The sequence below is a fragment of the Lissotriton vulgaris genome, chromosome 4_1, assembly GCF_964263255.1.
Source record: "Lissotriton vulgaris chromosome 4_1, aLisVul1.2, whole genome shotgun sequence".
Lineage (NCBI taxonomy): Eukaryota > Metazoa > Chordata > Amphibia > Caudata > Salamandridae > Lissotriton > Lissotriton vulgaris.
Window position 1 is genome coordinate 813,061,229 of NC_141691.1, and position 26,214 is coordinate 813,087,442.

General features: G+C 49.8%; 1 protein-coding gene across 1 annotated transcript in view; it reads left to right on the forward strand.

The window, feature by feature from the left end:
* CDKAL1 (CDKAL1 threonylcarbamoyladenosine tRNA methylthiotransferase) overlaps positions 1-26,214 on the forward strand; it is a 2,392,744-nt gene that overhangs the window by 1,569,710 nt on the left and 796,820 nt on the right. The window contains exon 9 of the mRNA XM_086965147.1: positions 6,768-6,934. Within this exon, the coding sequence (XP_086821273.1) occupies positions 6,768-6,934 (167 nt within the window). The remainder of the gene's footprint in view (positions 1-6,767; positions 6,935-26,214) is intronic.

Genomic DNA, 26,214 nt, shown 5'->3' on the forward strand with positions numbered 1-26,214 from the left:
CATGAGCACACATACAAGTCATAAATGAGACGGAAGCCATCGAAAGTCAAGCCATTACCACTTGTAGCTGATAACTCTACTAAAAGTTCAAGCACTGAAAGTGTCCTTCCCCGCGCTAGACCGTCTCGATGTTTCTCGCCCCGGGATCGTAGAATCTCCAAAGGAGGAAGAGACCACCACACGATGAGGGGAGAGTCTATGGCACAGGTCTCCGGGGGGGGGGGGGGGGGGGGGGGGGAACGCCACACGATACTTCCAAAGTCAATGACGATGTAAGGTACTGTGACACACTCACGGCCTCGGAGACACAATCTTCCAGAGCGCCATCCGTTGGTTCTAACATTCGCTTCTCTACTCGTTCCCTCACGGGGTCCTCACACAAAGGCAAAATGGCCGCTGCTTGAACGGCTGTAGATTGCTGATTCAACCGTAGGGCAGGGTCCGGGACCTCGAGCAGAATCCCAGTTAGGCATGCATCCATTTTTGTCAAGGACACATCCATTTGCGAGTGAAACGCCCAAAGTTCCGACAGTATCGATCTTAACGTTAGTCCTGATGTCGTTTGATCCATTTTATCAAGTTCGGTACCAGTCTCGATCAGCTCCCCGGGTGAAACTGGCATTTCCAGGAGGGGCGAACAGGATCACAAGAGGGCAGGCATAAACGGTGACCCGCCGTTATCCACAGCCGCGGTGACCCGGCGGAACACCGCTGGCCGGGATCCCGACCTTCAGTCAGCAAGCAGGTCACCTCTCTCTCTATGCTGGGATAGGAAAAACAATCGCCACCAAATTCGGGCATAGATGAAGTTTCCACTGCGATCAACCGGACACTGCCAAGGTCCCCAGCCGATGTTGTTGCACTGCAGCCCAGCCTTGCGGATACTCGAGGCCCCGACTTCACCGTCGGAACAGGCCACGATCTTCAACACGGTGTAAGTTCGTTAAATCAGCAGATTAAAACGTCAGTTTTTCGCCATCGGAGTGAGGAACACTTCATACAAGCAGAGGCTGTAAGGTCAGGATATTGTACAGGATCTTGCGGCGGAATACGGAGATCGGCGGAGCCGGGAACCTAAGCAGCCATCTTGTTTGCCGTCGTAGCTCCTCCTCGGTTAGCTCTACTTTTGGCTTGTTTTCATCTAGTATGCGTAGAGGAAGGGTTGACTGTAGTAATATAATTAAAAATGAGTTAAATGTAGCATATAGCTTATAACTTTTATTCCATGCCCATACTCAAGATTAAAATCAACTCCCATGTATGACCATTATGGTATCAACGGTCAACATGTTTTATTGCAACTTATTAACTTACGGGTCAAAGTCATCAGGGCACGAGTACTAACAGTCATCCAAATATTGGTGTTTGTTTACATGTGGCACTTACCCAAATATTTTTTCACATATCCTTTATGAACTGTATGGTTATGGAAGTCCTTTGTCCTTGGGCCTGGCAAAAGTATCCCATACAGGCACTGGATTTGTCTCTAAATATATATCGGAATAGAATCTTCCCCTAACACACAAAATAATGATAGGGGTTGCCTTTTGAGAAATATATTTGTGCATATCCTGTGTAAGAAGCATCAGGGGCTGTATAATTTATATTGGCTTTTTGGGGGGGGGGGTTGCCTTTGATACAGGATCTCTCTTAAGCTACTGTTGTAGTAAAGCCACAGTGGAGCGCCTGGATCTTTCTCCATTGCTTCTCTATTGCTGTCGGCAAACTCCTTCTCAGTCATCCCTTGGGTGAGGTGATGGGAACAAGTGTGGAAGACGGTCACAGTGCCGTGGTGAAGAGATCTTCCCAGCAGAAGCTAAAGGAATGGTTACAGTCTCATCCTGGGAGAGCGATGCAGTCCATAGATGCCACCAGCAGGCAGGGTCAGACTGAGAGAGCAAACCAGCCCTGGCAATTAAGTTGGAACGGCCCCGGGGAGTGGGGTGCTGATGGTAAACACTGCTGCTGCTTTTGTTACAAGGGGCTATATGGCAGCACTGCTGCAAAACCGGCCCCCATCGCTCCAAAACAGTCCCCCGCCACTCCAAAACAGGCCCCTACCGCTCCAAAACGAGCCACCACCCTTACGGCCTACCGGGAAAATGCCCGGTGTCCGCTATGGCCAGTCCGGTCCTGCCTGCAGGCATTTATTGTATTTCCTTTATTTTCTCCTCTTTCAAATCTTCTGCTCCTCTCACTGTTGTCTTCTCACCTGCTTTTTCAAAGCCTACACTGCCCCACCTGAATTTGTGGAGCAGGAGGAATGTGTTCCAGAAGCCTGATCTTTTCACATTCTTCACTCACTGACATTCCAAGAGTCGGGAGCAAGGAAGGAACTGTTGAGTGAGGGCAGGGAGATTAGGTGGGATCTGTGAATCGGATTTCACTACTCTGCTTCTAAAAAAGGGAAGAAAAAGCTGAAGCTGCTCTCAACAACTTTAACTTGATAGAGTTTCATACAGTCTCGTACAGGGGTGCGTTGTAGAACCAGGTCGTCTTTCCCACTAAATAAGGGGTTTGTAGTGCTCGTTGTTTCTCACTGAGAACTGCCGAGAGCCACGGTGACATTGGAGGAAGCAAGCCACCAGGTTGTAGTGACCTGCCATCCTTGTTTCACGTTTCCCTCTCCACATGCAAGTTTGGTACTTGTCAGACTGGAATAAAAGCCCTGCGCGGCACCAGTCAGCAGAACACAGCTCCGTTGCTGTCAAGTCATAGAAGTAGATGGCGAAAGGCGGGGTGTGATCTGTTAGCTCTGTATAAGTGTTTTTTTTGCAGAAAAGGAAAATGTCCACGGATGCATTCTGCACAGAATTGAAATCTTTTTCAGCTGAACATATGACTTTCAGAGGCGTGTTTTTTTTTACAAAGTATTGTCCTTCACAGTGGAAGAGAAGCCTGTTTTTCTGTCTACAAAATGCGGTAAACACTTGAAAAAGAGGTTATTGTGACCGCTTACCTCCAGCATTATATAAGTTGCTTGTCTTGTGGCTGTTTGTAAGACTGTTCTGTTCCACCACCTTATTTTACCCCTCACTTGCCTGCATACCAAGCATGGACGTGCATGTTCATCCCAGGAAGTCACATGCTTCAACTGGGAACATCTGTACCCACAGCTTAAGCGCACTCTTTCATCAATGTTTTACCACATTTAATGCTTTTCATTAGGGGCTTCAGAAGTCCGGATGGTATTCCGTTTGAGGAAAGGACGTCGGAGTATCATTTTACATTTACTTGTTGATGGAAATAAATACATCTTTTCTCTGTGGCGACTCCCCACTTAGGACTGTTTCTGGTTTCTTTGTTTAGTAATATACTGTTGGTCAGATTTTTAATGACATGCATTCATATCTAGTTGTTTTTTTCTCTTCAGAACTGTTGTTTTACCCCTAGAGTAGCATTAAGAGTGTGGTTTTTTTTTGCCCTGTCCTTTTTTGCCTAGTCCTGCGAGTAGAGTTTGTAAAGTCCTACTTGCATTCTGTATACTTGCATATGTAAATGGCATCGCTGTTATGTAGAACAGCTAATTGTCCTAACTAAGCAGCACCTTTTACATTCTATCACTTCGAACAGCACTCCCATATGTTAACAGGATCCTAGAATATGTAACCAAAATGCAGACAGGTGTTGCTAACATTTTGGCTAGAAATGGTAGCAGTCCTGATGGCAATTATTTCTAGCATGACCTCTGAAGGTACAATGCTCCGTACAGGAACATTGATGGCCTTTTCTGTATCCTCTGGCTCTGTATTTACAACTGGTGTTATTTCTCCCGCCACACGATATATATATGATAGGCATTTTACTACCATTTGGACACATTGTATGGGATATTTATTGTTTTCCTGTGGCACAAACATTTCGCCACTGTGCACCAAGTGTTTCTGCGGTATGCAGGCAAGCTGTTTTTTTTTGTCTTCAGAAACTGACCAGTGCTCCTCGGAGCTGTGACACATTTTAGATTATTGTTCCATCCTTCGGCCTTCACCTCAGAACTGTTCCTAAAGCCTTTTATTAATTAAAACATATTAGAAACTGTGCTAAGAAGTGATCTTTGTGGCCCACGTTTTTACTAATTTTGTTGGGAATTGAACTCTCCCTGTCCCTCCCCACCAAACTCTCTTGGGACATTGGTGGCCTCACATATTAAGCTGATATTTTGATTTTTTCGTGGATAATTGGGGTAGCTAGCCTTTTCCTTCCTTTCTTAAGAGCAATGGGAAGAGCGCATTCTACAACCTAAAACTACTCAACAAAATTAAACCCTTAATACCTCCCAATGACCTTTAATATGCCACACAATCTTTAGTTCTGTCCAGATTGGACTACGGTAATGCGACCCTCACAGGCACAGCAAAATCCCACTTAGCGCCACTCAGAACAGCTCTAAATGCAGCTGCTAGGATGGTGACCGGAGTGAAGAAATACAACCACATTTCTTCCTCTCTAAGAGAACTAAAATGTCTCCCAATTGAAGCACGTTCCAACTTCAGAACTGCATGTCTCCTACACAAAGCTCTTTATACCAGGAAGAGGTGTGGCGCCGCGACCAGGGCGACTGACTTTGGAATCTGGGGATCACGGATCGATTCCCGGCGCCGGCGGCAATACCATATGGCTCCATGTGACTCTGGGCAATAGCTTGTATAATCTTCCCGACGGCCCCCAGCGCCTAGAGACCCTTACGGGTGATTGTTCGCGCATTACAAATGTGGATTATTATTATTATTAAACCGGTAAACCTGCAAACCTAGCCCCCAAACTCAAAAAGGCAGGCCAGACAAGGAATCTCAGGAGCACTAACACACTACTCCTCATTCCTCCCAAAACTCGCAAAAAAAAAACCCTAACACGCTCCTTCTCTGAAATGCGCCCAAAATCTGGAACGCCATCCCAGTCCATATCGGGACTAATCCCTCCTTCATAAACTTTAAAAAACAACTCAAAGACCACTTCCTCAACCGAACTCTTCCGAATTGATAGCTTCCACCCAATGAGACGTAGCTCCTCTGCCACAGGAATCTCGCCCAGTGAAGAATATAGACACTTCAACAAGAAGGCATTTTCATCGCCTGCCTTTTGATTCGCTCCTTTGATCCCCTTCAAGCCTTAACAGGAGTCCTCACAAGACAGTGTTACTTATTGAAATAATGTATCAGATTGCATCATGATAAATGTTGTAAAGCGGTCTGATACCTTCGGGTCTGGCTAGCACTATGTAAGACTCTTAAATTAACTAATTTCTTTTCAGTCAGAACAGAGATAAAGCAACCACTACTCTACTGGATAAGTGACAGTCTTCTTCAGGTGCTGTCCTTACTTGGGGAAAGCATCCAAGTGTCTGATACTCTGGCAGAAGACTGCTGTGAGTCCCTGTTATGTGGTGCCTGTCCTCTCTCGCTCCTTCTCCATAAACATCTGGACCTTGCCATTCAGGAATGCAAGTCACTCTTCTTATAATGCAAACTACAGGTAGGGACATTGTTTTGTTGGTGGCCTACCCTAGCGGTGATACACAGCTAAAAATGTTGATTATTTCAGAGATTTCGCAAGGCAATTACATATCTTTTATCTGTCATTCAAAGCTCTCATCTAGGATTCTCTTTAAGGGTTTGCAGTTTTTCGGACATGATTTTCGCGTCTTGTCCTGTAGAACTAGACCAGATCAATCCTTTGAATTATGGCATCTAAAGGCGAATGCAGTTTAAGCACCAGACCATTAAAGGTTGGATGTAAAGGCGTGTTTTGCTGGATGCTAATGTCATTCTATATTGCGAGTTTCAAAGCTGAACTTTTGCTGTTTTGCCCTAACAACTGGGTCTGCTTTTCAGCCATGTATGTTTATTGTTGCAGTTTAAATTAATAAGCTTGATCCACTGATTTTTTCAGTCCACTGTTAGTATTATTGAGATGTTGATCACGGAGGAAACCCATTTGCTCAAAAGGCATTCAGATGACCAGCTCTTAAGAAACTAGGGGTTAGATGAGTATTACACAGGTTTGCATACCCCAGACGCCTGCTTTGTGCTTCACTGTGGTCATTATGTTGCATCCCACAAAAGTAGGACACTGACGGTGAGAAAGGTCTATGTTTCAAAGGCAAAATATAATAATGCACATTGCTTTTGTGCTTGGTACTGCTACTATAAAAATAATGCCAAAAAAGGGTTTTTTTACCCACACATGCCTGTTACGCAACCCATTGATTAAGTGTATCTTTACAAATATGGCCATCCGTTCACGCAGCTCTTGTAGCTCGCATTACATCGCAGTAGACGCAGTATATGATGCTATATCTCTTTAACCGCTTTTTCACTGGTACTGCGTTCCACTTTTAACCCCATACCATTAAAAAAAGCTGCTGCGCTCACTCACTAATGATAAGGACTGTTTCTATGCCATTATCGCCTCTGCTGCACTGCGTCCAAGACACAAGCGTCCATCTACAGTACAAGACCTCCCTGCACTATTAGGTTGAATAGGATGCTGCTTAGAATGCAGCGTGTTAGCCATCAGCCGCCAACGTTAATCTCCCCACACAACACAGCGATAATTTACCACATTGTTGTGGCACTCTGGTGCTCATAAAATGAACTTAATAACCCACTGCTGCCCATGGGATAAGCTTCTTGCTCTATACAATGGAGTCGCGGACGGGATGCATAATCGTCTCTGTCCCACTGCATTAAAAGTAGGGCCAGCAGCTGTATGATAAAATAAACAGCGCCTGAGCAGATTTGTTAATTATCTCTTCGCTTTCTCCGCAGAGGGTGTGTGCGAGATATGGCTGACGAGCGAAGACACAGGGGCCTATGGGCGCGACATTGGCACGGACCTGCCTACGCTCTTGTGGAAGCTGGTAGAAGTAATTCCAGAGGGTGCCATGCTGAGGCTAGGCATGACCAACCCTCCCTATATTTTGGAACATCTTGAGGTAAGTAGATGGATATTTTTGGTACGGTGGCATTTTCCAAATCAACCTACGCGGTGTCTGGTAATTGCATGAAATATGTTTTGCTAAAGAACCTGTTTTGCCCCTACATGTGGCTTTGAAATAACTATGGCGTGTTCGGAAGTGAATTTTGACTGGCAGCATTCTCCTCAGCCGTCTCCCTCAATCACCCTCAAATGTACCATTAAGATAATGCATACACGTTCTCTCAATAATTGTCCGCCATATTGTCCTCGCAGTTACATTTTCTTTATCCCATTTATTCTGCATAACCCCAGGAAACGTTGGCACTTTAGCCCATCCTATCCGTGTCTACTGGGCCCTGAACAAATTACAAATGTTCTGTGCCCTGGTCTGTCGTATTGATTTTCGGTGCAAAGGACAATGTTCAGTAAGTCAAATGGTTTTTTTTGGAGGCATTATTGCAGTGTGTATGTGACCTGCACGATTTTATGAGGGAGGGGTTGTCAGATTTATGCTCACGTCCCAACCTCATCCTACTCTCCCTGTTTATGAGCCATTCTGGCAGGTCGTATCTGGGAAATGCAGAAAATGCTCCTTGTAGAATGGGGAAAGAAGCCTGTAAACCATGGGGGAGAGGGCTGTACGTTTTGCCAAACATGATAGAAACGTTCTGTAGGGAGAGCAATGCAATTAATGCCGCGTGGCCTCAGGCAGGACTGCAGGAATAGAGGACAACAGGCTGGCAGGTAGGCTCCATATAAAGAGACTAGTTTGAAGAATTGTTGCATTGTGCGGATGGCCCCCATGAAGCTGGCAAATCTCTTGTGCACTAAATAAATGATCACAGCCTTCGAGAGCAACCGACCAACGTGTAGTTAATGCCATAGTACAAACGTTAAAGCCAAGCAAAGCTGTAGCAGCTATGTTAAGTGTGGTGCAGAGTTCAGTCTGTTGCATCGCATGCACGTTTTGTTTCCTCTATTTTAATTCCTCCTACTCAACCCCTCCCCAGGAGTGGGGGAAGAGGATGACGCTATGGAAGTTGGCAGAAATCTGAGAGCCACCACCCAGGTCTTCGACAGACCCCTTACTTGGTGGAGTTGTATGTCAGTACATCGATTAGGAAAACACTGCGCTATACAAATATACTAGTAAAAATATTGCCTACCAAATAGCATGAAGGTAAATATAGATGTACTATTTGCAACGCCACATCACTTTATCTTGATGATAGATTTATAAATAAATGTATCGTCAAGGTACGCAGATGTGGGGTTAAGTATAGAAAAAAATGTGTTGCCTATAGTTTACTACAGGGTTTATACCTGCGAGGTAGATGTGGAGGTGGGATAAACTGCTTGCAGGGCCGGACTGGCCGTAGCAGGTACCAGGCGTTTCTCCGGTTTTCCGCCGGGGGGCCATTTTTAGGTTTCGCCTAGCGGAAGCTGCGCTCTGCGCAGCTTTTCCGCGCAGGCGAAATCCTGTTGAGTTCCATAGTGTGGCTTTAGATCGTCCCTCGTCCTTGATTGGCTGGCTCCGTAAACGGAGCCTTGCCATTGGACGAGGGGCCTGTCCGTCAATGCCGGACCAGACACGGGGGCGTTCCCGACATTCTTTGGCTTTTGCCGACGTCACGGGACGCCGGGAACGCCCCCGTGTCTGGTCCGGCATTGCCGGCACTACTGCGTCTCTTCTTCCCGTTTCCCGCCCCGTGACTGGCCGGCCGGCCAATCCTAGCGCGGCCGGCCGGAAGTGCCCGCCCCCCCGCCGCCCAGGGGAAGAAGGAAGACGGCGGCCCACAACAAGTATGGCGGCCCACGCGGGGCTCCCGTGGCCTGCCTGGAGGGAGCCCCGGAAGAAGCGGAGGACGTTGCCGGGCAGGTGTTGGACGGCGACATAGGCGAGGTCGAGGTGAGCAAGGGCCCGGAGCAGGCACAGAAGGTAGAGACTGGTGCGGGCAGAACGGGGGCCATAACGAGGGCAGCATGCGATCGAGTGAAAACAGAGAGAGATCCAGGCGGGTCGCGCACTGCCCCTATGGTGATAGCGGGATAATTCCCTGAGACAATTCACTGGTGAGTGCGTGTTAAATCTTGCCTTCCCGCCCCCTCCTCCCCCTCCCCGTGTGTCCGTTCCGCCCCCTCCCCGTGTGAAAGGGATTTGTTTCTGGAGCTCGGCTCGGGTCCATTCCCGCCCCCTCCCGCTTCCCGCCCCCCCCCCTCCCCCCTCCCGCTCGGAAGTGCGTGTGCAGTTGCTCATCTTGCCTTCCCGCCCCCTCCTCCCCCCTCCCCGTGTGTCCGTTCCGCCCCCCTCCCCGTGTGCAAGGGATTTGTTTCTGGAGCTCGGCTCGGGTCCATTCCTGCCCCCCTCCCGCTTCCCGCCCCCCCCTGTTCTGTGCCCGTTCCCGCCACCCTCCCTCCCTGTGCTCGCCCCTGTCCTGTGCCCGTCCACTTAAACTGCATCCTCTGATGCATTTGTTTTTGTTCCCGCACTCTTTCGATCAGGGAGCCATTCTTCCAGTGCTCGAACTCTCCCTGCTGGTTCCAGTGTGCGGACAGCACCTGTCCCCCTACAAACTTTAAAGAGAGCACACGTGGTGCCCGTTAGCTCGGGTCCATTCCTGCCCCCTCCCGCCCCCCCCCTGTTCTGTGCCCGTTCCCGCCACCCTCCCTCCCTGTGCTCGCCCCTGTCCTGTGCCCGTCCACTTAAACTGCATCCTCTGATGCATTTGTTTTTGTCTTCCAGTGCTCGAACTCTCCCTGCTGGTTCCAGTGTGCGGACAGCACCTGTCCCCCTACAAACCTTAAAGAGAGAACACGTGGTGCCCGTTAGCTCGGGTCCATTCCTGCCCCCCTCCCGCTTCCCGCCCCCCCCTGTTCTGTGCCCGTTCCCGCCACCCTCCCTCCCTGTGCTAGCCCCTGTCCTGTGCCCGTCCACTTAAACTGCATCCTCTGATGCATTTGTTTTGTTCCCGCACTCTTTCGATCAGGGAGCCATTCTTCCAGTGCTCGAACTCTCCCTGCTGGTTCCAGTGTGCGGACAGCACCTGTCCCCCTACAAACTTTAAAGAGAGCACACGTGGTGCCCGTTAACATGCGTGGCCGCCTGCTTGCCGCCGTCGACTGAGTCCTCTGGCTGTCTCTGTTGTGACCGTCACAGGGTAAGGGGTGCGGGGGACGGTGAAGGTATGAAAGCTGGGCCGCGGCTTCCGAGCCTTTATCGGTAGACTCCAGGCAGCGGTGCAGTGCTGAGGGGCGCGGGGCTACGGGGGCCACTTCCGGTCACAGTGAAGAGGGGCCAGGGGGTGCTGGGCCCCCCTCGCAGGGGGCGAGAGCAGTGCGGACAGATAGGACGCAGGGAGAGATTACCAGCTGCCACTTTTGAAACTTTTTTTTTTAACTTCCTGCCCCTGGTGTGATCTGTGTTTGGCTGCAGTCTTCACCCCCTTGAGTGTGCGCAGCAGCGTGTGTCTCGGTGTTCACGGCTGCTGGTGTTTCTCTGTCTCAAAAAAAAAAGTGCGCAGCAGCGTGTGTCTCGGTGTTCGTGGCTGCCGATGTTTCTCTGTCTCTCTCTCCCAGTGTCTGGCTTTTCTGGTCCATATATTTGTCTGCTTTCTGTGTCTTAGTCTCTCTTAGTCTCTCTGTGTGTGCAGCTCTTGTCTGTGTGACTGTGTCCTCTGTTTCTACCTGTGTTGCCATCTCCCAAGGTGTGTCTCTTCTAGTGTCTGCAGGCTCTGTTGTCCGTCTGTCTCTTAGTGTCTGCGTCTCCCATTTGTTTGATTCTCCCTTTGTTGCATCTCAAAGTCTGTATCACCAAGTGTCTGTGGCCCATCTCTTTTTCTTTGTTTCTTAGTGTCTTTCTCTCGGTGTCTGAGTCACTCTGTCTGCCTCTTCCATATGTGTGAGTCTCCCTGTATTGCTTGTTGCATTTCGCAAAGTCTGTCTCTTCTGCTGTCTGCAGGCTCTGTCGTCCATCTGTCTATTGGTGTTTGTGTCTCCCAGTGTCTGTGAGTCACTCTGTCTGCCTCTCCCATGTGTCTGATACTCCCTGTGTTGCATCTGCCAAGGTCTGTATCGCCCACTGTCTGCGAGTTCGATGGTCCATCAATGTTTCTCTGTGACACAGTGTCTGTATCTCCCGGTGTCTGTGATACCCATGTATCTGCCTCTCCCATGTGTCTCTCTCTTCCATGTATCTCTCTCTGCCATGTCCTGGTATCTACCATTTGCATCTCCCAATGTCTGGCTCTTCCAGTGTCTGCGCGATCTGTGGCCCATCAATGTGTCTCTCTGTCTTAGTCTCTGTGTCTCCCGGTGTCTGTGATACCCATGTATCTGCCTCTCCCATATGACTCTCTCTCCCAGTATCTGCGGGTTCTGTGGTCCATCACTGTGTCTCTGTCTTAGTGTCTGTGTCTCCCATTGTCTGTGATACCCATGTGTCTTTCTCTCCCACGTGCCGTCATATCCCATATGCATCTCCCACGGATTGTCTCTCCCAGTGTTTGCAGGTTCTGTGGTCCATCTGTGTCGCTCTTAGTGTATGTGTCTCCCATATTCTGTGTCTCTGCGTTATGATTCCTATGTGTCTGGTCTCCAGTGTACATCTCCTATGTGCCTGCATCACCCAAAGTCTGTCTCTCCCAGTGTCTACGGGTTCTGTGGGCCACCTCTGTGTCTCCATGTGCTTGTTTCTCCCATGGGCTTGTTTCTCCCATGTGCATCTCCCATGTGTTCGCATCTTCCATGGTCTGCCTCTCCCAGAGTCTGCAGGCTCTGTGGTCCACATCTGTATCTGTGTCTCTTAGTGTCTGTGTCTCCCAGTGTCTGTGATTTCTTGTGTCTACCTCCCATGTGTCCACATCTCCCATGGTCTTTCTCTCCCAGTGTCAGCAGGTTCTGTGGTCCGCCTCTGTCTGTGTGTCTTAGTGTCTGTGTCTCCCATTGTCTGTAACTGCCTGTGTTTGCCTCTTCCTGCGTTTCCATTTCCCCTACATCTGTGACTCCCTTCTGTCTCCCAGTGTGTGTTCCTCGTGTCCATGCCTTCGCCCTCTGCTGTCTGTCTCCCAGTGACTCTCTAGTGGCCCCTTCTGTCTCCACACATGAGTGGGTATAAGTGAGGAGAAGAGCTGAAGTGTGATTGAGGACTGCACTATCAGATGTATGTGATTGGCAGCTCGGCAGACACCTCTGATGATCTTGTAAATGCTGCTTGGCAGCTGCAGTGGGTCCCTGCCAGTGCTTTGATTCTGGGGTGAATGCTCCTGTTAGAAGTAGGGAAGGGGGTGTGCGGTGTATTTGTGGTCCTGGGGAAACGTTCTCTTTAAAGCCAGAAACTTCAAGGTTTTTCTCCTCCATATTTGTTCATAATTATTGATTTTTTTTTTTAGCTGTTAGATCTATGCAAATCTCTTGTTTTGTGGTTATTTTTTGTGGCAGCTAGTCTGAGTAAACAGTCGGTGTGTCTTTTAGATGAGGAGCGTGTGGCAGGGAGGTAACAGATTTGTCCAGGATCACAAGTGGGAAAGCCAGCTCTAAAACTTCAGAATCTTGGTTTTAGTGTCAGCAACGAATTTGTGTATATATTTTTACATCTAACTTAATCACTGAGCCACGTGTCCTGGCGTTATCGCATTTCTTAAAAACGACTATCTAGTTTTTTTTTCTTCTTTTGCTTTGGTAAGCTATGGCACATTTTTTTTCTTATTTCTATTGTTTGTTCCACATTTCCTGTAGCACTCTCCTGTGTGTGTGTGGCTCTGGGTGGGTGTGTGTGTGGCTCTGGGAGGGTGTGTGTGTGGCTGTGGGTGGGTGTGTGTGGCTCTGGGTGTGTGTGTGGCTCTGGGTGGGTGGGTGTGTGTGTGTGGCTCTGGGTGGGTGTGTGTGTGTGTGGCTCTGGGTGGGTGTGTGTGTGTGTGGCTCTGGGTGGGTGTGTGTGTGTGTGGCTCTGGGTGGGTGTGTGTGTGTGTGTGGCTCTGGGTGGGTGTGTGTGTGTGTGTGGCTCTGGGTGGGTGTGTGTGTGTGTGTGGCTCTGGGTGTGTGTGTGTGTGTGTGGCTCTGGGTGTGGGTGTGTGTGTGTGTGTGTGGCTCTGGGTGTGGGTGTGTGTGTGTGTGTGTGTGGCTCTGGGTGTGTGTGTGTGTGTGTGTGTGTGTGTGTGTGTGTGTGTGTGTGTGTGTGTGGCTCTGGGTGGGTGTGTGTGTGTAGCTCTGGGTGGGTGTGTGTGTGGCTCTGGGTGGTTGGGGGTGGCTCTGGGTATGTATGTGTGTGTGGCTGTGGCTCTGGGTATGTGTGTGTGTGTGGCTGTGGCTCTGGGTATGTGTGTGTGTGTGGCTGTGGCTCTGGGTATGTGTGTGTGTGGCTGTGGCTCTGGGTATGTGTGTGTGTGGCTGTGGCTCTGGGTGTGTGTGTGTGTGTGTGGCTGTGGCTCTGGGTGTGTGTGTGGCTCTGGGTGTGTGTGTGGCTCTGGGTGTGTGTGTGTGTGTGGCTCTGGGTGTGTGTGTGTGTGGCTCTGGGTGTGTGTGTGTGTGGCTCTGGGGGGGTGTGTGTGGCTCTGGGTGTGTGTGTCTGTGTGGCTCTGGGTGTGTGTGTGTGTGTGTGGTAGTAATTGCTGTCTGCTGAGCTCGTCCGTAGGGTACAATAGGTCTCACATTTGCGAGAGATTAAGCTAATGGCAATGTAAATGACAATGCCATTTATTTATCTGTTTTTAAAACCAACACATAAATACAAATTTTGTCATTTACAATGCCAATAGCTCTAACTTTTCCAAAGGCGAAACCATTGCATTGTAAATGCTTGTTGTTACCGGGGCACGGATTTGCAGCATAGCTACAATATCGGTTCCTTATAGCAGAAGCTGCAGGGGTGAGACGGGAGTGGTACTTGAGGAGTTGGCTGGGGTGGTCGATCTGGGGAACTGGGTTCGACTCTCTGCAATGATCCTGAACATCCTGTGATTCTGGACCAATCACTTAATCTTCCCGTCCCTAACAAAAATTAATGTGTCGTCATGTAACGCAACTGGTGCTATGTAAAGCGCTCTAATACCCGATACCTTTGGGTCAAGTTCGCCCTATATAAAATTCCGCAAAAAAAAAAACTACCCCCCATCTCCCCCCGCCCCTCCTCCACTGGGGGCAGCCGAGCTGTTTTCCAGGGCCGATTTCGGTCCCCAGTCAGGCCGTTACTTCTTGGTATGGACTGAACAGGAGGTGGGCAGGGAAATAAGCCAAACTGTCAGCCAGTGGTTACTGTAATAAGGTGGAGGGTGAACATTACAATCACAGGGATGAAGAGGAGAGAAAAAGTGGGCTATCCTAATCCCGATTGACAGAAGTGGGGAAAGGGTCGTTTTTAGGATACCAGCAGAAAAAATGTAAACTAGAGAGGGGACCATAGAGGGTAGTGCATCAAAAAGAGTTGGTGGGAAACAATTACTGTGGCAGAGACCATCCTCTTGCCTTATATTATTCCATGGTCAGGGTACTTGGCCACAAGGGCTGCAGTGCAGGCCCTCTAATATTGCACCTTACAATGCAGAGGTGAGTTGATGAGTCTTCAGAATGGCTGGGGTCAGTTCAGTGAAGGAGGAGGTCTTTGTCAGTGGAGGCAATCCCTTTCCTGTTTATCTGTCTGTATAATCCACCATGGAGCACTGGCATGACCAATTGCCATACATTACTTTTCCCGGATCATCTCTTTTAGTAAACGTACCATGGGACACATGTCATAAATCCAGGATCAAAGGGGATGGGGGATACAAAAGTTAACAAGCATTTACAATGCAATGGTCTCGGCATTATTAAAGGTAGAGCTATTGGCATTGCTTGTGACTTTTTTAAAAAAAAATCATAAATAAATGACATTGTCATTTACATTGCCAATAGCTTAATTGTTAAATAAATGGCATTGTCATTTACAATGCCAATAGCTTAATCGCTCGCAAATGCATGACCTATTGCATTTACTCCCACACAGAGCCACACACACAAAGCCTCCCACACACACATAGAGCCACCCACAAACACATAGAGCCACCCACACAGAGCCACCCACACAGTCATTCACATAGAGCCACCTACACAGAGCCACCCACACACAGACAGAGCCACCCACACATTGAGCCACCTACACATTGAGCCACCTACAATAAAAAACTATCCACACATAGCCACCTACAAAAAAAGTTATCCACACATAGAGCCACCTACAAAAAAGCTATCCACACAGAGCCACACACACACACAGAGCCACACATACACAGAGCCACACATACACGGAGCCACACACACACAGAGCCACCCACACACACACAGAGCCACCCACACACACACAGAGCCACCCACCCACAGAGCCACCCACACACACCCAGAGCCACATACACACACCCAGAGCCACATACACACACACAGAGCCACATACACACACACAGGAGAGCAAGCACAGCGAGAGGGCAGGAGAGCAAGCACAGCCAGGGGGTAGGAGAACAATCACAGCGAGGGGGCCGGAGAATCAGGGGGCAGGGGAGCAAGCACAGGCAGAGGGCAGGGGATCAAGCACAGCCAGGGGGCAGGGGAGCAATACACACCCAGAGCCACACACGCACCGAGAGCCACACACACACACACAGAGAAACACACACCGAGAGCCACACACACACACACACACACCGAGAGCCACACTCACACACCGAGAGCCACACACACACACCGAGAGCCACACACACACACACCTCTCTGCCCAGTAACACCCTAGGGAACAGAGTCACGAAAAAACGGATCACAAGCAGGGCATAGAGGCAAAAGCAGGGCGCAGAGGCACAAGCAGGGAGCAGAGGCACAAGCAGGGAGCAGAGGCACAAGCAGGGAGCAGAGGCACAAGCAGGGAGCAGAGGCACAAGCAGGGAGCAGAGGCACAAGCAGGGAGCAGAGGCAAAGCAGGGCACAGAGGCACAAGCAGGGTGTCAGAGGCACAAGCAGGGCGCAGAGGCAAAAGCAGGGAGTCATGTTCAGGGTTATTGATCTATAGACCTCCGGGACCCACGGGCTCTTTTTATGAAGAGTTGCAGACAGTGGTATCGGCACTGTGCTTCAGGGCAGAGCGCTGCATCGTATTGGGGGATTTTAATATCCATATGGACGAGGGAGAGGATACAGACATGATTAAAATCTGTGATATTACTTTCCCCCTCGGTCTCTCCCCTTACCTTACTGTGCCCACTCATAATAAAGGTCATACCCTGGACCAGGTGTTCTCTACCGCCCCGATTGACATGTCCTCCCCATCTCCGGTGCTGTGGTCAGACCATTATTTGATTACATTTTTCAGCCTATGTACGAACAAACCACCTTGTAGTATTCCTCTACGTCCCTGTCAGGCCCCACGGGCCTATCACCGCGTAACCCCTGAAATGTTGGCCCAGGCTTGTTTACTTCACCCTTGACCTTTGTCGGGGGATTTAGAGAGGGATCTGGCTTCTATGCAGACCTGGCTTATTGAAAGGCTAGAGGAACTTGCCCCTGAAATTGTTCCTCGAAAATCTGCCAAGCGTGCCTCCGCTCCTTGGTTCACGGAAGCCCTGGCTTTGACACAGCGGCAGTGTAAGGTTGCGGAGAGGGCCTGGCGCCGTCAATACGACGCCACGGCGGCGTACAGAGCTTCCATCAAAGCCTACCATCAAAATATTCTTCTGGAAAAGAAAATGTATTTCTCTAAAAGAATTGAGGCGGCCACCAATTCCTGCAAGGAGATATTCACCAGTGTAAGGGAATTTACTGCCCCAAAAATGAATACGCCGCAGCGTGCGCACTCGGAATCCTGGGTGACCTCATTGGTTAATTTTTTTACCACCAAAATTAAGACCATTCAGGACTCCTTTGTATTAGCGGGGCTAGTGGCAGTCCCTGGCGCTAATGTCCAGGTAGGATCTGGGATTGGCTCTGAGCCCTTTTTTTCGGAATTTCCTTCTTTATCCGTAGGCACTTCTTTGGAGCTTTTAGGTAAATTAAAGTCGGGTTCCCCGCTAGACCCCTGCCCAGCCACGTTTTTGGCTAGAATGGCGGGGGTTATAAATCCCCTTGTCAATCCCTTGCTGAACCTTTCTCTCAGTACAGGAGTGGTCCCTTCAATCTGGAAGCAGGTGATGGTTATCCCATTACTTAAAAAGCCAAGCCTAGATCCTGAGGTTTATGCCAACTACAGGCCTATCTCTCTTTTGCCTGCCTTGGCCAAAATTGTGGAGAAACACGTCCACACATCCCTCTCCAATTTCCTCGAATCTCACAACTTATTACATCCCACGCAATCCGGCTTCCGTACCAACTTGAGCACCGAAACGGCGCTATTGGAAGTTACGGAGGTATTGGATGGAGGAGGCAATGCTATGCTGGTGATGCTCGACTTGTCGGCGGCCTTCGACACCGTCATCCATGAGGGTCTCCTCACTAGGCTTAGTGAGGTTGGTCTGAGGGGGACGGTGTTCGACTGGTTTAGATCTTTTCTAGCGGGACGCGGTCAAACGGTCTGGGCCCCCCCTTTTTCCGCTGTAGTGCCGCCATTGGAAGTCGGAGTCCATCAGGGCTCCGTTTTGAGCCCTACTCTTTTTAACATCTTCATGACTCCTCTGGCGACACTGACGGAGTCTTATGGGGCACAGATCGTTTCATATGCCGATGACACCCAGCTCCTCTTCACCAGTGGGAAGGGGTCGGAGTTTGACGGAGAGAGCATCCGAGGGTGCCTTGAGGCTGTCTTTAAATGGTTCCAGCAAAACAGCCTCAAGTGCAACTCAGATAAATCTGAGGTGCTCTTCTTCGGCTGTCGGTCGGATCCTAATTGGCAGGGCTGGTGGCCTGCAGATATGTTCCCTCCATCGGCCGCAACCACGATTGCCAAAAACCTTGGTGTTTAAAGTCGACACCAGCTTGACACTGAAGCCTCAGATTCTTGGCCTGGCTGGAGTATGCTTCGACCTTTTGAAGATGCTCCGTAAGTTTCTTCCTCTGCTCCCGTTGGCGCATAGGAAGATTACGGTGCAGGCCCTCATTGGGTCGCGGCTTGACTATGTCAACGTCTTGTATTTGGGCCTGCCAGAGTATCTACTGCAACTGCTGCAAGTGGTACAAAATTCGGCTGCGCTGGCTATTTTTGGCCTACATAGCCGAACGAAAGCATCTGACCTCTTGCAGTCCCTACACTGGTTACCTATCCGTAAACGGATAGTTTTTAAAGCACTTACTTTGGCCCACAAGGCCTTCAATGCCTCTGGGGCCAAATATATCCAAAAACGGCTGGCTCTCTATCTTCCTGCTAGATCTCTGAGATCAGCGTCACAGTTTCTTGCTGTGGTCCCAGCTATACGAAGAGCACGGACTGGGGGCCGGTCTTTTAAGCGCCTCGCGCCTCAGCTCTGGAATACTCTGCCAATTGATCTTCGCAGGAACTCCAATTTGCTGGCCTTTAGAAAGGGCCTGAAGTCCTGGTTATTCAGTCAGTAGGCTTTGCTTTCTCTCTGCCTGTCCCTGCTTCCGCTGTGGGTCATAGAGCGCCGGGACACTCCCGGAGTAGCCGAGCGCTATATAAAATACCACCTAACATTAACATTAACATTAACAGGGAGCAGAGGCACAAGCAGGGAGCAGAGGCACAAGCAGGATCACAAACAAGCACAACCAACTAATACAAGAAACCTTTCATAGCTACAGTCTAACACAACATACATGGGTTTTGCTAGGATTGTCACAAGATCTCACTACCTCAATGGCAATGGTTAATCTACCAACCACTACACCTGAACTTACTTTGGCCACGAACGACCATTTGAATCTTATGTACCACAGAGACCCACCATCGGATACCAAGAAGACTACTAAAGACTCTAGGAATCAGAAAAGTAATTAACATACTACCCACCATTTTATGAAAACACAAAAAGGGAAAGACGAATAAAGGCTGGGTTTCTGGAAAGATCTAACGAATCTCTTATGGGCTTAATAAAATGTAGCCGTATGAAGCCAGCCCACAAGCCTAACAAGGTCAAAAAATGAATCTTGTGCTTAGATACTGCTCCTTTGGCCATAATACGGTGAGAGAATCTACAGTTCATCAATTCCTGGATATTAGTGTTATGTAAAACATAAAGTCAATCTCTTCTTAAATTCATAACTCATATGTTGACGACGAAGGGGGCATGGCTTGGTAACATGGCGGGCTAGACGGGTCTCAGTGAAGCTCCACCCCCGAATAGCTGATATCCTACTGAATCCTGGCGTTATGGTTCCCTCATAATGCATGTAAACAGCAGTAACCTCCCCTACCTTGGCGGTGCACGGAGAAAACAGCCTGCTTAATTCAGAAACTCTGTCCATCACCACCCCTTGTTGGTAAATATTTTGTCCACCCTAAGCGTGGAAGGGTATACTCAGATGTGAGTCCCTTGCTCATTGCACCATCAGGATTCAAGCAAGCCGGGCCGACGACGGCTGAAATGCCAGAAACCGGTCCCCGGTAGCTTGTTTCCTTCCCAGTGTACGAATTGGCTTGGTAGTTTGGTTTGCCCTGTTCCCATCATGCACTGGGACAGGAACAGACTAATTTGCACATAGCCAGGTTCTGAGCTGGATGGTGCAGTGAGCTAAAAAACGGTGTTGGATCTAGCCCTGATCTTTTGACTGGGTGAGAGTATTCTGCTTAATTCAGAAACTCTGTCCATCACCACCCCTTGTTGTTAAATATTTTGTCCACCCTAAGCGTGGAAGGGTATACTCAGATGTGAGTCCCTTGCTCATTGCACCATCAGGATTCAAGCAAGCCGGGCCGACAACGGCTGAAATGCCAGAAACCAGTCCCCGGTAGCTTATTTCCTTCCCAGTGTAAGAATTGGCTTGGTAGTTTGGTTGGCCCTGTTCCCATCATGCACTGGGACAGGAACAGACTAATTTGCATATAGCCAGGTTCTGAGCTGGGATGGTGCAGTGAGCTAAAAAACGGTGTTGGATCTAGCCCTGATCTTTTGACTGGGTGAGAGTATTCTGCTTAATTCAGAAACTCTGTCCATCACCACCCCTTGTTGTTAAATATTCTGTGATGGGACAGCGGTGCAGGCCGAGAGGAACCCGGGGAAATCCTGAGGCACGTATTGGCGGCCGTCTCTCGTCTTTGAGCAGGGGTGCCTGCAGGACAGTGGTGGAGGCCCATGACACTGGGGTGTCCAGCCGAGTAGCAGAAACCGAACCTTGATCCCAGGAGGGGGAACAAAAGAACGCGGACAGGAGGCGCCAGGCAGCTGTGGCTGACGGAAGGTCTCCACTGGCTGGGGGAAAGTGATCAAAGGGGCCGCGGCGGCGAGGCCTCTTTCTGGGCAGATAGCTGTAGCGGCCTTAACGGACTCCTGGTCCCAGTGTGCCAGAGACCTTCTGGTGGCGCTAGGGAGGCGCACATCGGGGAAAACTGAAGAGCCCAGGAGATCGCGGTGAGTCATAATGCATGCAAACAGCAGTAACCTCCCCTACCTTGGCGGTGCACGGAGAAAACAACCTGCTGTGACGGGACGGCGGTGCAGGCCGAGAGGAACCCGGGAGAATCCTGAGGCACGTAATGGCGGCCGTCTCTCGTCTTTGAGCAGGGGTGCCTGCAGGACAGTGGTGGAGGCCCATGACACTGGGGTGTCCAGCTGAGTAGCAGAAACCGAACCTTGATCCCAGGAGGGGGAACAAAAGAACGCGGACAGGAGGCGCCAGGCAGCTGTGGCTGACTGAAGGTCTCCGCGGGCTGGGAGAAAGTGATCAAAGAAGCCGCGGCGGCGAGGCCTCTTTTTGGGCAGAGAGCTGTTGCGGCCTTACCGGACTCCTGGTCCCAGTGTGCCGGGGACCCCCTGGTGGCGCTAGGGAGGCGCACATCGGGGGAAAACAGAAGAGCCCAGGAGATCGCGGTGAGTCTAGCCGTACAACGGCAATGACGGAACGGCCCCTCCTGCAGTGTAATTGACGACGTGCAGGAGGTAGCGACTGATGGGACCTCGCGGGCTGGTGGAGTGAGTGACGCGAGGCCGCGGTGGTGGCAGCCTGCATGACTTCTGGCAGGCCGCATCTTGAGACTACGAGGAGACCGCTTGGCGGTCTGATTGCCTATGGTGCTGGGAGGCTGCATGTAGAACTTGGTTGCAGCAGTGTGGAGCCCCATGCCCCCAGTGACTGCCTTGCCCCCCTGGAATGCTTTCCATAATTGTCTGGGAAGGCCGGAGCAGCAAAATGGCGCCCGCAACTCCGAAAATTTCGTGTTTTGGCGTTCTGAGTGACGGATGACGTCACAGGTCGAAAGAACGCAAAAAAACACGCCCCGTATCCGAAAGAGACGGGGCTTGAAAGGAGTGATGCCCCTCTCCTCCAATGGCTGGACTCCGTTTAGGAAGCCAGCCAATGGAGGAGAGAGGTGGGTTCAAGCCCCCATACTAGAAATCATTAAATCTCCTACCGGAGACTGCGCAAGCGCAGCCTTAAGGTCCTCGACCTAAAAACCACATCCCTGCCCCAGTGAGGCCATCCAGGAAACTGCCAGCAGCTTCAGGTGGTTGGAGGGATTTGTGAAATGAGAAAAAAGTATCTGAGACATTGTCACAAGATGTCTGCCACAATAGGGACTGAGGTGAGTTGGCAGGCACTCATATAGGGTGCGTGGACATGTTGGGGGGCAACTATATGACTCTGCTCTGAGCCAATTAGATTTGTGGAGATGACTAAATGGCAGTAAAATGCCACAGAAGCCCCAATGAACTTCATCTTCCATTGGGTAATAGGTTAGGTGAATGTGAACCTGATCCACATCCTTGTTGCCGAGAGACCATTTACTGAACACCAAGAAAATTCTCTTGTTCCTGTAAATGTGGGGAACATTTGATCTTGGTTCTTGGGGACAGTTTCCAAATTGTGAGATAGGGGTCAGGGTCGACCCGGGATACAGGGACTTAACCATATCTTCATGGGTCGAGAAGGGTCATCTATCAAAAGGTGACTATGGCAGGGTGGGGCAAATGTATTTCTGTATGTGGCCTTTGTATTGAGGATTTAAGAATCGCAGCATATATAAAAAAAGGTGTGATTGAAGCATAATTTTAAAGCTGCTACGATTAGAACTGCTCCTTCTAGGGAAAGAAGTGACATAGTGCTCTTCAAACTCTAAAGTTGGAAGTTGTGACAAAAATAAAAGTGAACCAAGCAATGGTCGAGAGCTGCCGTTCACACCATGGAAAGACTCTCTGGCTGAATTTTCTGGTCCTTGGTGTAAGAGCAGTAGAACTACTAATCCATCTTCCACCATTTGAAGGGCAATAACCAGGAAGCCTGGCTATATTGTGTTTGTCCCATATCGTGGTTGAATTCCAGACTGGCATTGAGGCAGGCATTGTTTAAGATCTAGAAGGGATTGTAGTTGCTTTCCTATCACTTTTTCAAGATTTTCAAAGTAATAGGCAAAGTTATAACATAGAAATAGAGGAATATAAACATTGTGGTTTAACTTGCCCTTTTTGGAGACTGCAACCGGAACTATACCCTCATTGATGAGAAGAATAAAAAGTGTAGTCACAATAGAAGTAAATACCCATGGTGTCAGATTAGAAAGCAGCGACTTGGCAGTGGCTCCTGAGAGATACACTGAATTACTTCCAGTTTCAAATATGTCTCGAAAAATGCGTAGAACATGATCATGAGTTAAGTGATGGAGTGCTGCAGAGCGAATCTCCTCTAGGTACTGTTAGTTCTTGGTGGTTGTTCAAGAATGTTTTCTGTTGAAAGGCTGTACTTTTGCTGTTTTCTGCCATATGTTGCTCCAGGTATGCCTGCAGTTTATCTTAGTTCCTATGTTGAGAGGTACTGCACAGTGCAAGAATTGTGAGTAACAATATCTTTGGGTTTTGTTCTTTCTAAAAATTGTTCAACTGTAGTAGAATGTTGAAATGCCTTATGCAGCGCAGGACCACCTCCATGCCTTTAAAGAAGAAACAACAGAGTAGGATTTGATGGTAATCTTTACTTGGGCTGAGGGTAGTCAATCACTAGCCAGGCTGTGGCTAAATGATGAGACCCCACTCATGGGCAACTGAACATCTGCCCGAGTCATCAACATATGGCTGATTGATTGCCTAGAAGATTATGGGAGGTTGATGCCTGACCTTGAAGGATAGTAGAAAGAAAGCCGCCTTAAGAGAAGAACAGGGGCCGATCCATGCAGCACCCTGGGATCACAAACAGTTGTGATCTTTCTTTGTTAGCGAGTAGTGTTTTGAGGGTGGGCTTGATGCTGTCTTGATAACTCATATTGAAAACCATCTTCCCCTCTAAGGCTGTCCATTTTGTGATTTCCTGAGCAGTTTTTAGATAGTTGTTTGTGAACTAATGCAAGATCCTGGACTGTTCAATTCTGTGTTTGGAATTGTTAGCACCTTGAAGACCCCCTCATTTAAATGCTGCAGTCTACATAAGGACATGGAATAGGGGTGAAAATGTGCAAATATCATGATTTTTCTTTTTCCATAATGTAGATTCACAATACCCTACAGATGGTGCCCTTGGGCACGCCAATAGTCGATCTATATACCTGACGACAAACTACACGCTCCTGTGAGCATTAGTCACCTGTACCGGCCGCTAGGTACCACCGTGCATGACGCATGACAGAGACAATCCTGCAGTGGGCTCCATTTCTATGCATGATACTCAAACAATGTATGTTGTGTGTTTATTTTTCTTCCCCTACAGGATTTTTCGCGAAAGCAGAAAGTGTCTGTAAGTAAATAGACACCATCCTTTTATCTTTCACCTTTTCCGCACACCTTAGCGGGTGTGTTGGAGACTATCACCTGTGGCACCACTTTTGCCACTCACTTCACTCTTCTACTGGTCCTGACGAAAGTCCCGCCCAAGTTTTTTTTGGGACTGAAACATGTAGACCGCATCACATAAGCCAACTCAGTAATGTTTTTACAATCTGCAGTTGCATCACATAATTTTAACTGAAACCCTGGGCCGCCAAGAATAAAATAATAGGTAAGGATCCCCAGAGGTATATTTTAATACTCACCTTCATCCACATCACACAAAAATTGCACGACACCTGCTCCGCTGTAGTCAGGCGTGGAAGCACAACCAGGCGGCATTCGGCTGCCTGGTTGGACCCCGATGATGAAGCATGACGCGAACCAGGTTGGTGTGTGAGGGGTTTATAAACAAGACCAATTGGTTCCAGCCTCAAGGCCATTATTACAAGTGACCTAGAACAATAGTACACACCCTAAGCTTACAGTGGCCCAGTCCACATTGATTTTTCCAAATATATAAACGTCCCAACTAACAAACGCGGACATGAGCGTTTTCTTTAAACTGTGAAGCATTTGCACCAACCAACTACTGTAGCAAAGCATTTTTGCATTTGTCGCTTTGTCCAAAATTCTACTTAACCAGTGCAATAATATGTTTTCTGGCCCATTATTTTTTATGTATCTGAAAGAAACACATAGTGATAGATTCCTTACCTTAGAATTAACCCCAGGCTTCAGACTGGCTCTGGAAAGTTTTCGTCAGCAGTACCGCTGCGCTTCGGAAGGTGGCGTCGTGCGGCTCCGCGTCCGTCGTTGGCATTGTGGTCGCCGAGATGATGTCGTGGCAGCTACTTAGACGCCGCCCTCACTCGCTGACGTCAGTTCTTTCTTTTTCCGCGCCAGCAAGCGCAGTTTCGGAGAGAGTGGTACCCCCAGTAATTTTTTGACTGGGTTTTTTTAGGCTTTTGTCTCTGTTTTTTTTAGTTGATCGGGGACTGTCATCGGATGATGTTGGTGACAGACCCGCACCACGTATGTCTCTACTGCCTGCGGTGCGAACACGACGCACAGTCGTGACCTGACTGCCGGGCCATGGCGCGGAAGACTTTGCGGGAGCGGTCCCGAAAGTTGCTTGAAGTCCGGCAGTCGGCTCCGCGCCGCTCAAGGTCCTGGTCCAATGGGAGGTCAAGGGACCGGTCGTGGAGCCATCACCATCGTTTGTCAGGATCGAAGTCTTCGCACTCAGTGTCAGGTAAGACTAAGCACAAGAAGTCGAAGAAGCAGCATCACTCGACGACTTCCAGTCGCACGACGCGGCTGAGGGTGCGGGTGGTGCCTCCGTCGGAGCCTACGGTATCGCCGTCGGCCTACCCGCCCTTCCCGTGTCCGTCGGCGACTCCGGCCCAGCTGCAAGAATTTCTGTCAGCCATGGCCCGCCTCTTTGGGCGGTCGGGCCCTGCTGGCATGCCTTTGGGGGCCCACAGGCCCGACAGGGGGCCCTCGCCCTTCACTGTTGGCGGCTCCATCATCGTTGTCTGCTCCGGCCCCAGTGCCGCAGGGCCCCCAAGGATCCAGGCCTGGATCCCGGTCGATGCCGGTTGGCCTAGTTACACCTCCACCGACTTAGACCACACCAGCACCACCTCCGACGTGGCCCATGGCACCAGACGACATCGGCCCCGGTTTCAGCGCCGACATGGACACGTAGCCGGAACGGCGTCGCTCAACGCTGATTCCGACGCCGATGGGGCCTTTCTACCCCTCTGTCCTGTCTCCTTATTTTTGGCCTGTATATCAGCCTTCAGAGGACGGGGAGGACTGGGAGGGTCTAAGGACCCTCTAACAGCTCAGTGTAGGTATGACCCGGACTGGGCAGAGGAACTGGGGGATGCGAGTGGTCTGGACACCTCTCGTGACCTTGGCATGCTCACTACTCCTACTTTGGCTACGGAGGAGGGTGCAAGTTACGCAGTGGTGTTGCGTAGGGGGGCAGAGGCCCTCAACCTGACAGAAGTGCTTCAGCCGGCGGCTACCTCTGCGGAGCCACTGCTGCCCTTTAATGAGGCACTGGTTGACGTTCTTTTGGGCACCTGGTCTTGGCCCAACAAAAAGGCTCTTGTGGCTAGGAACGTGGCCGGACGCCATCGCCCGGCCCCGGGCGACCCCATTTTCCTCTCCCAACACCCCACCCCTGAGAGCTTGGTTGTCCAAGCCTCAACGTCCCAGAGCGCATTCCCTACCTCACCTCCGGACAGGGAATCCAAGAGACTGGAACAATTTGGGAAGAAGATTTTTTCTTCCGCCAGTTCAGGGGTGAGGTCCATGAACACCGCACGCCTCTTGGGTAGTTATTCTCACTGTGGGATACGGTGGCACAAGTGCTGCCTGAGTGTCCGGAGGAGGCTCGGACACTGAGGGGAGAGTTGCAGCCAAGTTCACAATACGATGTGGCCTAGACACCGCCAAGTCGCTGGGTAGAGCAATTTCC